This window comes from Dendrobates tinctorius, unplaced genomic scaffold, assembly GCF_039654945.1.
Source record: "Dendrobates tinctorius isolate UK_male_01 unplaced genomic scaffold, ASM3965494v1 ptg000292l, whole genome shotgun sequence".
In the NCBI taxonomy this organism is placed as follows: domain Eukaryota; kingdom Metazoa; phylum Chordata; class Amphibia; order Anura; family Dendrobatidae; genus Dendrobates; species Dendrobates tinctorius.
Genome location: NW_027361959.1, coordinates 694,295 through 709,941, shown reverse-complemented (window position 1 = coordinate 709,941; position 15,647 = coordinate 694,295). Strand labels below are relative to the sequence as shown.

Sequence of the window (15,647 nt, the reverse complement as noted above, 5' to 3'; positions counted from 1 at the left end):
TTTATTTTTGCCTCTGATGCTAGTGTTCAGAACACTTTTTAATCTTGCATTCTAGTGACCATAGATAAAGAATTGAGGAATTTGGTGTATTAAAGGGGTTGCCCAGCTTTAGAGTACAAGTCTGCAGTGACTCTTTGTGAGGATTCACCGGTGCCAGTACTGGGAGTAGGCTGGTGGTCTGTGACAGCAAGTATGTGATTTGCATACATGCGGTCATGTTAGATGTGTTCAGCCTTGCTCAATATAAAAGTGAGGCCGGACACAGTGTAGTCGGAATGTGGCCAGAACTATGCAAATCTCATACTTCAAAACCGGAGAATCATCACAACACACAGTTCGCGCTCTGAGGATTCACAACTCTGCAGTCACAAAGAGTGACTGCAGACTTGTACGCTATGGCCGGACAACCCATTTAAATGAACCTAGTAGCTAATTTCACAAGTTGTGAAAGTTGCCCAACGTTTCACTTTCAGCTACTAATAATACAATATAACTAAACCACTTCACTGTATCTAATTACTACTAATTTCTCTTTTTCGTTTCCTGAGAGTTTTTCATTATTAAAAATTTGTTCTTTCATTTGAATTTGAATATGGAGGCCCAGTATTTTATGCAGAATCAACCTATTTCCCTCAAAATTGTAGTTGATTAAGTGTAGCAAACTGAATTGTTAAATATCCACAGAGTATTAGAAACTAGGATAGTTTATTATCAGTAATGCGTGAGAATACTCGTTGCTCGGATGATCTCCGAATATTTTGGCGTGCTCGGAGATTTAGTTTGTGTCACCATAGCTGCATGATTTGCGGCTGCTAGACAGGCTGAATACATGTGTGGAATTCCTAACAAACAGGCAATCCCTACATGTATTCAGCCTGTCCAGCAGCCACAAATCATGCAGCTGTGTGGGCACAAACTAAATCTCCACTCACGCCAAAATACTCGGAGGACACCCGAGCATGCTCTGGGAAACTCGAGCAACTAGTATACTCGCTCATCACTGTTTATTATGATTCTTAACTACGCACATACATGTAAAATGTGAAAGGGCTCAGTGCAAAAGAGCAGTGCACTTAATATTTGCCCGGCCTGATAATATAAGACTATGTTGTCTGCTCCAAGACATAAAAAAAAAATATCTAGATATTATATATAGTACATATATATGTTTTCACACTTCTGTTTTCCTAATAAGTACTTACTAGATTCTTTCTTCTGACATACTTAACAATATCAACTTTCCTTTTCCCCTGATACTACTATGACATAACCAAAATCTAGAAAGGATGAAATCAAGTTAACACTGGCGCTTGTTCACTCAGTAAAGGTAGATACGAGAATCTCGGATGCAGCTGGTGAAATGACAGGATATGTGCCAACTCCTGTAAAAGTGCTAGACTAGAGAACTAATAAAAACAAGAATCACCGCCCTAAACTGAGATAATGAAAAGACTGATAGAAATACTGGTTGTTGAATACTCACTGAATACTAAGGTTGGTGAGGAGCGTATTCAGGAAACCAATGTCATATGGATTTCATCTATTTGCAGATAATGTTGATATCGTGGATATCCTAAAAATTCCCTTAGAGAGGATATTGGGTATGAGTAGTACCGGAGGGGAATGTATCGGATGGTTTTTTCTCCAGTGAGACTTTCGAGGTATTAGCAGCGTGTAGGTTGCGATATTACCGGTCCAGAGAATCAATTAATGAAGACATTGTGCAGTTAGGTGCTCAATTTGGCAGGCTGGAAAGTGCTGCTGAGCAGCAGGGGTGCTGGTAGACAGTCAGCGTGTGGAGAACGCTGACCTCGCGCACTCTGGCTGGAAGCAGCGCTGAGGTTGCGGAATGACAAGGGGGCGGAGCTTCTGCTTCCTGCCAGAGCACACGAGGTTGGCGTTCTCCACACGCTGATGTCTGCCAGCACCCCTGCTGCTCAGCAGCACTTTCCAGCCTGCCAAGTTGAGCACCTAACTGCACAATGCCTTCATTAATTGATTCTCTGGACCGGTAATATCGCTACCTACACGCTGCTAATACCTACAAAGTCTCACTGGAGAAAAAACCCTCCGATACGTACCCCTCCGGTACTACTCATACCCAATATCCTCTCTAAGGGAATTTTTAGGATATCCAGGATATCGACATTATCCGCAAACAGATGAACTCCATATGACATTGGTTTCCTGAATACGCTCCTCACCAACCTTAGTATTCTGTGAGTATTCAACAACCAGTATGGTCACTATTGTTTAGCAAGTGTCTTTTTTGGCAACTATAGATTGGAATGCAGATACTGTATGTCCACTTTAAACTTTTCTTTAGCCTTCATTAAAGGGGATCTGTCAGTAGGATCAACCCTCCTAAAATGTCTACATGGTCATGGATTATTCTGGCACAAAGAGATTTTCAGCTCATTTACATATTTAGAAAAATGTGGATATCTCAGAAACCACTCATCAAATTGCAGATATCAAAATATCATTACAATCATCATTATAATCAACTTTCTATGACCTACATGCCCATATAGACGGTTTAAGAGGGGTGATCCTACCGACAGATCACCTTTAATTAAAAAAATATATATATATGTATAACCTATACATTTAATTTAACCTTGGAGCACATGAATGATAAATTGTCAAGAGATTAAATCTGTTAGAGGCATCTGTCATAGCCATTGAGTACAATAATTCATAAGTTGAACATATAATAATTATTTCATCAAATGGGAGCCTATTGGTGGCAGATGGCTGCTATCAGACATTTATAGGGGTTTTTGCTTTGCAAGTTGGGATATCTTGGGTTAAGTGACAAGCTGAAGAAGGGCACATATGTAAGTAAGGGTTTGTCTTGGACCTACAATTTGATGACCTATCTGTAGGATTGTCATATAACTGAAGAGTCATTCAGATGTCTGCACAAATTGGTCCAAGATCGAAATACAAGGCACAAAGGCTGTGGCTCTCCAGACCCAAGCGTGACAGCCTCATAGAAATCCATAAAGCTGAAATGCTCTGGTTGAGAGACCCGCGACCAATCTGTGCATTTTCGGTCAGTGCTTGGACTGATTTGCATTGACATCTGCATGAGCCCTGACACTCAGCGCCTTCATCGATGAGCTGAAGTTTCTTCCTGAACGTACTGCTGTAAACAAGTTATAGGTTGGAACACAACTTAGTACTTGCTGGTAGCGGTGAAGTACTTCACTTTCTCCCATTCCCTTGAATGCATCAGGAGTGATACTAATCATGGGGACATACTTGACATAGACTTCTGTAATCTTAAAGGGAACCTGTCAGCAAAAGAAAATGCATTTACCTGCAGCCATATTTGTAATTTGCAGGAAAATACTGTATGAAAAAATTGTGGCAGCCTAATTAGAAGTGCAGCTGCAGGAAGAAAATGTGAATCTTGTGCGGAGCAGGAGGTCAGTCAAGGAGCAGGGGTAGTGATTAGCGCATGCTCACTGATCACAGTTCTGGGGCTGCCCAATAACATGAAGCAAGTGACTAGGGAGAATATAACTTTATTTTATCCCTGCAGCCACACTTCTGATTAGAAAGCCACATTTGTTTAAATCAGTATTTACGTGCAAATCACTACAATAGCTGCAGGTAAATATCATTTTTGTTGCATTTTTTAAAGGGAACCTGTCACCAGAAAAGAAATGCTATTAACCTGCAGATATGGGGTTAATCTGTAGGTTAACAGCATTATATTAACCTGCCTGGCACCTACACTTAGCCAAACACTGCAGAGAGAAACCAACCTGTTGAAGGTGACCCATACTTCTATACAGTTGTTCATATCATTACATTTTCTTTTCTAAGAGGTGAAACTACTACGGAACTGTCTGCATGATTCTAGTACTAGAGCTTTTCACATGAGCAGTACCAGCTTTAGTATAAAAATGAAAACCTGCACATTATGCTTTTTGTGCATCAGAAAGTAGCAGAAATGTAATGAAATATCACAAATTATGCACATTAAAGATGTTGTCCACTTCTTTAACATTGATGATTTAACTTAGCATAGGTCATCAATGCCGACACCCGGCACCCCTGACGATCAGCTGTTCTCGGTGTCGGCGGCCGCTGGCCAGAAGTACTCACTTGTGGAGCTGCACATACGCATCCAATTCAAATCAACTGGAGACTGATGTGTAGTACCCTGTGGCAGACACTACAAGAAGGCAAGCAGCTTCACAAGTGAGTACTTCCGGCCAGCAGATGCTGTCGCCGACACTGATAACAGCTGATCGTCGGGGGTGCCGGGTATTGGACCTTGACCGATCAGGCATTGATAACCGATCCTAAGGATAGGTCTTCAATGCTAAAGTAGTGGACAACCTGGTTTGAAAGACCAGCTCACCCACGTCTGACCTCACCGCACCTCAGACTCGGATCCGGCCCTGCCCTGGCCGCACAGCAATAATAAAAGAAGAAGTGATCCAGCTGAAGTGCTCTGGTGATTTATTGAGTGCTGTTCAGACAACAGAACATTGTTTACGCGTTTCTGGCTAGACGCCCTTAATCATAACGTTATGATTATGGGCGTCTAGCCAGAAACGCGTAAACAATGTTCTGTTGTCTGAACATTTATAGGATGGGCATTATGTGGCTTCCAGGTGTCTTTTAGGTGTGCATAGTATAGAGTTCTCCAAATACTGGTCCTGGGTCCTATATATTGGATACTCTTATACTATGAGTTTAACCTTTTTTCAGAAATTGTTTTTCAATGTTCTTCCGTCTCAAGAAAAGTGGCACTTTAATGAGGTTCTGCCAGAACTCCTGAGTTCTTAATAGTTCTTTATGAGAATGCTTTAGAAAACACTGCATTGTGCATAATATAATTCAGATTATCTTATAACTCTTTCTGTCTTTTTCACATTGATTGAACAGGTAGATACACTCCCAGTTGGTCTCACCTAGTTGTACATTTATTCGTAAATTTCTAGTAGGAATAAAATAGGAATAGCACAATGTAAAGTTCGAAGCAAACATTCCCCATTTCATTGTTTTCTTGAAAAATACAGTTCTTTACTAAAATAGACATTGCAGGAAATATTACAGGTCAGCCTTGCACCCACTCATTGCTTTATTATAGACCCTTAATAAATGAGCATAAGCTGGATGGAAAAGTGTGTGGCTTGTCAGAAAGGGATCTTGACTTGAAGTGTGACTCTGTACAAAATGAATGGAGTACATAAAAGCATAAACCTCAGCAATGTGTTACGATACATGGATTGTACATTACGGCATGCTTACTCAAAGTCATTTACGTACCCAATAATAAGAAATGATTTGTATCCATAGGGAGATGATGGTCTACCAGTTCAAGGCTGCTGGAATAAGGTAACATTATTAAAGCAATGTTTGTACTATATCTGATCATATTAAAGTGTATGTTCTCCTTTAAACACAATTGGTCGGTGCATTAATTCGTATTAAAGGGAATCTGTCAGCAAGTTTTTGCTACTTCATCTGAGAGCAGTCTGATGTAGGCAAAGAGGCCCTGAGTTCAACGATGTATCACTTAGTTTACCGGGTGCAGCAGTTCCCACACAATCAAGAGTTTTTCGATTTAGAATGAAGCAGAGCTGAGAAAGCTAACACTGTGCACACCACAGCTAACCCCTCCCACACCAGGCCATGTATGTACAATGTCCATAGACAGTGAGCTGCCTATCCCTAAAGGGGGCATGTTGTTTCAAGCAATTAAAAGCTCCCTGTGCTAAAACAGCATTGCAAAAATACAAAACCACAGAGCTTGCAAATAGAGGAATCATTGAAATCTTTTTAACCCCTACAACATGCTGTCTTCAATTACATAGCAAAAACCTGCTGACAGATTCCCTTTAAGTAAAGAGATTCATCACACCAGTCCCTACAGCTCTGAGGATTAGACTTTCATTCTTTTAATTGCAGAAAACACAAGTGATGGACTAAGGTCATTTTTATGATAATGCAACGCTTCCGAATCATTGCGATTTCCAGACCATAATCTAATGAATTTATGGATTTTTATTCAACTTCCTATGTACATAGTGACCGGTTAAGAAGCAAGTAGTTAAAATTATAGCCTTAGAGTAGAGTCAGGCTGGTACATACTGAGGATCAGTAGTAGACAAAAACTGTAAAGTTAAAAAAAACCTATGCAAATTAATACAACAGCAAAGTAAAAGTGTTCAAAGGAGATCATTCGCTTTGTCTGCCTTGTGAACTGTTTGCGTTATGTATAAGTGTGATGTGTTGATCACAGTATTTTGAGAGTCTTTTTTCAGTGTATATACAGGTGCTTCTCACTAAATTAGAATATCATCAAAAAGTTATTTATTTCAGTTCTTCAATACAAAAAGTGAAACTCGTATATTAGATACAGTCATTACAAACAGAGTGATCTATTTCATGTGTTTATTTCTGCTAATGCTGATGATTATGGCTTACAACCAATGAAAACCCAAAAGTCATTATCTCAGTAAATTAGAATACTTTATAACACCAGCTTGAAAAATTATTTTAAAATCCAAAATGTTGGCCTACTGAAATGTATGTTCAGTAAATGCACTCAATACTTGGTCGGGGCTCCTTTGGCACCAATTACTGCATCAATGCGGCGTGACATGGAAGCGATCAGCCTGTGGCACTTCTGTGGTTTTATGGAAGCCCGGGTTGTTTTGCCTTCAGCTCATCTGCATTGTTGGGTCTGGTGTCTCAGTGATACTGTTGTTTTTAAACCAGGTATTGGTACTTTTGGCAGTGTGAACACGTGTCAAGTCCTACTGGAGAATGATATTTCCATCTCCAGAAAGCTTGTCGGCAGAGGGAAGCATGAAGTGCTGTAAAATTTCCTGGTAGACAGCTGCGCTGACTTTGGTCTTGATAAAACACAGTGGACCTACACCAGCAGACGACATAGCTCCCCAAACCATCACTGATTGTAGAAACTTCACACTAGACCTCAAGCAGCTTGGAATTTGTGCCTCTCCACTCTTCCTCCAGACTGTGGGAACTTGATTTCGAAATGAAATGCAAAATTTACTTTAATCTGAAAACAACACCTTGAACCACTGAGCAACAGTCCAGTTCTCTTTCTCCTAGGCCCAGGTAAGAGGCTTCTGGAGTTCTCTATTGGTTATGAGTGGCTTGACACAAGGAATGATACACTTGTAGCCCATATCCTGGATATATCTGTGTGTGGTGGCTCTTGAAGCAGTCCATTCCTTGTGAATCTCCCCCAAATTTTTCAATGACCTTTTCTTAACAATCCTTTCAAGGCTGTGGTTATCCCAGTTGCTTGTGCACCTTTTTCTACCACACTTTTTCCTTCCAATCTATTTTCCATTAATATGCTTGGATATAGCACTCTGGGAACAGCCAGATTCTTTAGCAATGACCTTTTGTGGACATTTGTCAAGTCAGGAGTCTTCCCCATGATTGTGGAGCCTACTGAAACAGACTAAGAGACCTTTTTAAATGCTTAGGAAGCCTTTGCAGGTGTTTTTTTGCTAATTATTCTAATTTTCTGAGATAATGACTTATGTGTTTTCATTGGCTGTAAGCCATAATCATCAACATTAACTGAAATAAACACTTGAAATAGATCACTGTTTGTAATGACTCTATATAACATAGGAGGTTCATGTTTTGTATTGAAGAACTGAAATAAATTAGCTTTTTGATGATATTCTAATTTTGTAAGAAACACCTGTGTGTGTATATATATATATATATATATATATATATATATATATATACCGCTCAAAGAAATAAACGGAACACAAACAGCCTGCTGCAAATGGAATAGCGTTCCCTTTATATTTTTGAGCAAAATATATATATATATATATATATATATATACACAGTATATGCATCATTCCTCAGTTTCCCAGTTATACTCCATAGATTCGGAAATGCTGTTTGTCATGTATTTTGCACAGATATGCATGTATCACGCAGTATACTGTACTTTGCATCGATATGCATGGATAGTTACTGCAATCAATGTTATTCATGCACATAAAAATCTTACACATTATACATTAATTTTTTAAATCATATTAAGAAAGGGAATTTTCAATTTATTTCTAACTGTGGAAAATGGACAGCTAGAAAATGGATGCTACTACAATACTGTCAGTGTGAAGTGCAAGTTTTTCATTAACCCATATATTATAGTGGTTGTGTTTGATCCGTGACTCAGATCACAATCGGACATAACTGTTTTTTTTTTCTAGTATTTTTTTTTGTAGACAATTAATCTGCAAACAAAAATGCATTTTACCCATGCCGCAAGCTTTGCCTCTGCAGCATCAAAAGAGTGCAGGAGCACTGAAGCTAGCTAGATCCAATAATCTGGACAGTTTCAGAGCAGAACTTGAAAGGACTGTGCTTATTGCCCAGGTGACCAGTCATCTCTGATAGGCTGCAGCAGTGGCCTGTAACCTAAGCAATAGGAAGGATAGGAGAGAATTTTTAATAAGAAGTCAATTGCAAATATTAAATAAATTGCAAATATGCTTGCTTTTAAATGTACTTTGCAATTTTAAAGATATTTCCCACTATTTTATCCCCTTTCCTCTGTGCTATCTCCTAACAATCAATTTTCTAATATACTTCTATTACCTGCTATGCTCCTGTAAGCTCATCTCTATGTAGCTTTCTGTTATGATTCTGTCTCTGCTACTTCAGATCAGAAAACTGGAATCAGACGAACTGAGAGGAGCACGTCATTGGTGGGACGGGGCTACCTCTCAGTGAGTGATAGCAGTCTAAGCATGCTCATCTAAGACTTTCCTCCTCTACCTGGATCTTGCTGATGCTTTGGAGTGCTGTCCATTCAGCTGACAAGCGCTGCGATGTGCTGCTTGTTATTAGAAAGCATATCACAGGGCTTGTCAGCTGAAGGGTCGGCACTTCAAAGAATTAACAGAGTGAATCTGCACCACGAATGACCGAGCTTAGATTAGGCTTCACTCTCCTCTCTGCTTGGATCCTGAGGAAGCTAATAAATGGGAATAAACTTTATTATTGTGATACTTTTGGCCCTTTTTTGCTGTTTTTATTATTATTATTTATTTATTTATATAGCATAATTAATTCCATGGTGCTGTACATGAGAAAAAGTTACATACACAATTATAGATATTGTTTACAGTAAACAAATTTATAATGACAGACTGGTACAGAGGGGAGAGAGGACCCTGTCCTTGCGGACTTACATTCTACGGGATAATGGGGTAGAGACAGAAGGTTGGGGGTGCAGCAGCTCTGGTGGTGGTGAGGAGGCAGCCCCGGTGGTGGTGAGGTGGCAGAATGGTTATTGCAGGCTGTATGCTTTCCTGAAGAGATTGGTTTTCAGGTTCCGTTTGAAGGATCCGAGGGTGGTGGGTAATCAGACGTGTTGAGGCATGGAATTCCAGAGGATGGGGGATATTCAGGAGAAATCTTGGAGGCTGTTGTGTGAGGAATGAACAAGTGTGGAGGAGAGTAGGAGGTCTTGGGAGGATCGAAGATTACGTGAGGGAAGATATTGGGAGATTAGTTCAGAGATATAGGGAGGGGGGAGGGGAAAGGTTGTGGATGGCTTTGTAGGTCAGTGTTAGTAGTTTGAACTGGATTCTTTGGGGAATTGGGAGACAGTGGAGGGATTTGCAGAGGGGAGAAACAGGGGAGTAGCGAGGAGAGAGGTGGATTAGTTGGGCAGCAGAGTTGAGGACAGACTGGAGTGGTGCAAGAGAGATAGCAGGGAGGCCACAGAGGAGCGTGTTGCAGTAGTCAAGGTGGAAGATGCTGAGGGCATGTACAAGAGTTTCAGCAGATTGAGGGCTGAGGAAGGGATGGATTCTGGAAATATTTTTGAGTTGGAGGCAACAGGAGGTGGCAAGAGTTTGGACATGCGGTTTGAAGGAAAGGGAAGATTCGAGAGTTACTCTGAGGCAGCAGATTTCTGGTGCGTTAGAGAGCGTGATGCCATTTACCATAATAGATAGATCAGGTAGGAAAGATATGTGAGATAGAGGAAAGATGATGAGTTTGGTTTTGTCTACATTGAGTTTTAGGAAGCGAGAGGTGAAGCAGGAGGATACGGCCGATATACACTCCGGGATTCTGGACAACAGAGAGGTGACATCTGGGCCAGACAGGTAGATCTGAGTGTCATCTGCATACAGGTGGTACTGGAAGCCATGGGACTTTATGAGTTGTCCTAGGCCAAGGGTATAGATGGAAAAATTTAGGGCCCTAGGACAGAGCCTTGGGGGACTCCAACAGAGAGAGGGTGGGATGAGGAGGTTGTGTGGGAGTGGGAAACGCTAAATGTGCGGTCGGAAAGATATGAGGCAATCCATGACAGGGCAAGGTCTTTGATGCCAAGGGAAGAAAGAATCTGTAGCAGTAGGCAATGGTCGACTGTGTCGAAGGCAGAGTACAGGTCGAGAAGGAGGAGGATGGAGAACTGTCTGTTAGCTTTGGCTGTAGGTCATTAGTTTTCATTAACCTCTCAAATGAGGTTCATGCATTAGTTGTTGCTTTATATCCTCAGAGAAGGTTATGAAGAAACTCTTTTTGGCCTTAGAGGAGAGTGAAGTATGATCTGAGCATGCTCCGACTGCTGTTACTCACTGAGAGGCAGCCCCGCCCCCACCAATGACATTCGCCTCTCTGTTTGTCTGATTCCAGTTTCCAAATCAGTTTCATCAGATAAAGAATCACAGCATAAGATTAGATGACCCCCATAGAGATGAGCTTACAGGAGTAGAGCAGGTATTAGAGGTATATTAGAAAATTAATTCTTAATGCGTTTATGATGCCTTTTTTTCCTGCAATTTACCAAAATAGCAGTAAAATTACCACGAAGTTCAAAATTGCAGCAATTAAAACACATTGCAAATGCATTGTGTGAAAGCGAATTAGAGGTGGGTCTACACCATCTGACTTGCAGCATTAAACGACCACCAAATAGTAGATGTTTACCGATCAGCGGTCGTTTAATAGCCTTTGTATACAGGCACACCTCATTTTGGGATGTGCACTAAGCAAGCTGTAATACATGAAACATTTGAAAACAAAAAACTTGTGGCATTCGTCCATTAAGTTAGTGCGCTTTATTCTAAGATGTAAAAATCACTTTTGTTCTATAGGTATCAGGTTAATCGATGCCAGAAGGAAATTAACTTTAGTCCTCGCGTCAACCTCAGCTTTTAGTTATAGGGGTGGGAGCGTGGTTTCAAGTCATGACTCAGTGCATAACTGACTGAAAGACAGCTCATCGCTGATGCACTGCTAAACTGGCTGTCTGTGTGGTTTCAGCCACTGCCAACTATGTGCTGAGCGGTGATCAAAGTCCTGTCGGTCCACCCCTACGACAGAAAGCCAGAGGCTGCCAAGGGGAAAACATTACTTTTCCTCCCAACAGTTGGGGTCTCTGTGCCGGTGCAGCTTTAGGAGGCTATTAACATGAAGATTAACCCAATATCCACAGATTAATAGCGTTTTTACACGACTGGTTCCCTTTAAGAGGCACTCACGCAAACCACAAGTTTTTTATCTTCAATTATTTTATTTGCTGGTCTGTAACTAATACTAAGCCCCATTATTATTATTTGCTGTTTCGACCCTGAAAATTAATATGGACCTTGGATAATTAAAAAACAAGTTGTTGTTCTCAGCAGGGCGAGTCCTGTCCTGAAGAACTCCTGAGAACAATATTTTTTTCCAAACCAAAAGATGATTTCATGCAATGAAAGGTCATTTTGCTCACTCACTTGTGTGATTGGCACCCTTTTTACATCGAAAGATTATTGCGAAAACGAGCACTTCCGAGAAGTGTAAATGAACCCTTACTTCACCAAGTACAATGTCAACCAATAGTGGAGTGGGCCACCACTGACTCTGGAGCAGTGTTCTGCAAATTCAAAAATTACGCTCAAGCTTTTCTATCTGACTAATAAATGGATTGAGGTTTCACAAATGCAAGAAAAAACTTTATTTGTCTAACTGCATTGTGCCATCTGTAAAGCTTGGCGGAGCAAGGATAATGGCATAGAGCTGTTTTTCAGGGGTCTGCCTCAGCACCTTAGTTCCCAGTGAAGGGAAAGTTTAATGCATATCAATATATTTTGAGAAATTGAATGCTTTAACTCGTTCATGACCGGAGGTATTTTTGGCTTTGCGTTTTTGTTTTTTGCACCCTTCTTCCCAGAGCCATAACTTTTTTATTTTTCCATCAATATGGCCATGTGAGGGCTTGTTTTTTGCGGGATGAGTTGTACTTTTGAATGACGCCATTGCTTTTAACATATCATGTACTGGAAAACAGGAAAAAAATCCAAGTGCAGTGAAATTGCAACAAAAATTGTAATCCCACAGTTGTTTTTTGTTTGGCTTTTTTTGCTAGGTTCACTAAATGCTAAAACAGACCTGCCATTATGATTCTCCAGGTCATTATGAGTTCATAGACACCAAACATGTCTAAGGGTCCCATTTCACTTAGCGACGCAGCAGCGATCCTGACAATGATACGACCTGGTAGGGATCGCTGGTGTGTCGCTAAATGATCACTAGTAAGCTGCCAAACAGGCAGATCTCTTCAGCAACACAGCAACGACCCAGCGATCAAACACAGTGATGTATGCTGGCCAGCAGCACGCCGATGACGAAAAAATGGCCCAGGACATTCCTGCATGATCAGCGATATCCAGCAGGGGGGACGGTCGCTGCTGTGTGTCACATGTAATAAGATTGCAGACGAGATCGCTGTTGCATCACAAAATCGGTGATACATTAGCGATCTCGCTATGTGAGATGGGGCCTAAAGTCCTTTTTAATCTAAGCGGTGAAAAAAAGTCCAAACTGTCGGTCGGCGCGCATAGCAGTTCGGCAGTAACAACCATAGAAGTCTCTAGGAGACCTCTGGTTGTCATGCCAACACACCGGTGACCTATGATCACATGACGGAGGTCACTGATGGGCAGATTTCCGGCACGATTGTCGGAAGTGCATGTTAAATGCTGCTGACAGCGGCATTTAATGGGTTAATAGCCATGGGTGGATCGTGATTCCACCCGTGTCTGTTCCGGGCACATGTCAGCTGTTCAAAACAAAGAAAGATGTTGGCTCACCGCCAAAACCCACCGCCATACACATTCTCACAAACTTTCAAGTACCACTGCACATCTGTGTATATTGGAAAAATGTAATGTAAGGTGATGTTTTGCAATATACACATTCTAAGGGCTAGTGTACATGGCCACATTTTTTGTCTGACTTAGATCCGACAAAACATTGGATCGCTTTTGGACCAATGTTATTCTATGGGGCCAGTATTGTGAGGAAAGAGGGTGACTAGCACAATATAGGGTCTTATCCCACAAATAAAGTAAGCGGTTTGACAAAAAACTGCTCACCTGATAGTAGGTATTCAAAGCATGTATAGATAAGGGTTGCCACAGATCCACAAGTCGGTCACCGACTATCTGAAACAGAACTCTGCAAAGGAATACGTGGATTTTGTCCGTGCTGCCTGTGACGTCCGTCTGCGAGTCTGGGCTGCAGTAAGACAGCACCCCAAGCAACCCCGATACCCTTTACCCCTATACAGGGATCTGGATTTACAGCAGAGCCCAGGAGGTAGCTGACCAGAGCAGGACGGTCGCCAGAAAGGGGTTAAAAAACGGGACCAAAAGCGTAGTCAGGAATCTAAGTCTAAACCAGGCAGGCAGCAGAGGTACAAAAACGGCAGACAGTAGCAGAGTCAAATTCAGGCCAAGGTCAGAGTCATAAACCGGGAGGGAGGCAGAGGTACAAAATCATTAGGCAGGAGCAGAGTCAGAAATCCAGGCAAAGGTCAGAATCAAAGATAGCAAATAACAAACTAGCACACTGGGGAAACCAAGACTATATCTGGCAGCCTGCAAGACCAGCCCCAAGGTATTTGAGGGATCAGATCATCCCTCACAGGTTCACGGTCTGATGATGTCATTAGGACCGCCCCCAGGACAATGCCAGATAGTGTTGCACCAACCCCTTCATGACCGACAGAGCAGCGCAGCCTGCGGCCGTCAGATGCCTGCGGAGGAGCCTCCTCCCTGTTAGCAGTACCCATGGGAGGACCACGGCGCCTCCCAGTGGCCGAGGCAGGAACAGCCGTCCCCGAGTTTGACCGTGACATGACAGTCCGGCGCCTCCCAGAGGCCGAGACCGGAATAGCAGAGCTTGGGTCTGATGGCGACGTGCCAGTCTGGTGCCTCCTAGTGGCTGAAGCAGGAACAGCAGTCCCTGTATCTGATGGCGACGTGACACTGCCCAAATGATGAAATTCCAGAAGGTTATTAAAGTTTGACAGTGGTTTATTCTATGCGTTTCAAGTTTTTTGCAACTCTTCTTCAGGAAATATCACATGAAGCATACATAGGTGGTGCATTAAGTACACACAGATTTAAAAAAAATGAGCTCCAAACAATCAGGTGACAGTCATCTGACTGTTTGGAGCTCATTTTTTTTAAATCTGTATGTACGTAATGCACCACCTATGTATGTTTCATAAGTCCTACACATAAAATGGTAGTCAATTCCAAAACCACACATACGGTAGCTGTTCACCTAACGCTGTTCTTAGAAATATGCTCACTCTTTATGATAAGACTCTCTTTTTCAAGTTCTTCTCCATTTTCACTTCTAACTCTAAAGAGCAAGTTGAGTTTAACCCAGAGGTCTGAATTGACACGTTGCGGGCACGTTATGTTTTTTTTGTGATCACATTACTTAGGAAAATCACGAGAAATCAATGCATATTACATTAAAAAAAAATATCTGCGTGGCTGCAACCTGTGAACGGGCCTTACACCTTTACCCACACTTACTTTATATTACTATCTCCTTGAACACACCAAGTTGTAAGATTTCATATTAACCCAAGTTTATGTTTTGTTTTTTTTTTTGCAGTGAACGTTCTAACCTGGGATTGTCCTGTGTGTCTGTACATAGAATATTTATTTTTATACAGTGTTCCGTAGAAAACAAACGTCAAACTTTATGCATTTTTTGTACATAAATACTAAAATAGATGTTCTCCGTTTTTTTAAGCATTCGTGTATATTGTTTGTTTTTGTTTTTTGGCTTTTCTAATATTTGTGAAGAAATGCTGCTGTATTTGCATGATATTTGTGCACATTTATTGAATAATGCTTTTGTTAAGTTATTATACTTTGGTGCCAAAAGTACATCAGAGAAATGATGGCCGTTTTCCTGAGTATGATGGTTAATGAAAAATAAAGTAAATTGATAAATGAAACTTTCAACAACTTTTGCTACTCTGTGTATCCATTCACATCGAGAGACTGTTTCTCTTATATTCATGCTGAAACAAGGTATCATTTGTAAAGTGAACATACCATGTAGTGACTGTTACCATCTGTCATGGAGGCGGCATGGAATGTGCATTACTCTCAGATCTTGGGAGAACTAAAGATCTGAACTTCTTTTATAACCGAGTCTTCCTTTGTGTTATTGTATTGTGATTTTTGCTTGTATTGCATGATTATGCCATATATTGCTGTAGTGGAAATATCCATCCATTCATTTGTTCTGTATAAGACAGCTCTGACAATGTCATTACCAGTAACATAGGACATTAAGGAGC

General features: G+C 41.2%; 1 protein-coding gene across 1 annotated transcript in view; it reads left to right on the top strand.

The window, feature by feature from the left end:
- The window catches only part of COL13A1 (collagen type XIII alpha 1 chain), a 397,057-nt gene extending 381,748 nt beyond the window's left edge, over positions 1 to 15,309 (top strand). Inside the window, exons 39-40 of the mRNA XM_073560029.1 lie at positions 5,323 to 5,361; positions 14,951 to 15,309. Of these exons, the coding sequence (XP_073416130.1) occupies positions 5,323 to 5,361; positions 14,951 to 14,953 (42 nt within the window). The 3' untranslated portion in view covers positions 14,954 to 15,309. The remainder of the gene's footprint in view (positions 1 to 5,322; positions 5,362 to 14,950) is intronic.
- The last annotated feature ends 338 nt before the right edge of the window (positions 15,310 to 15,647 follow it).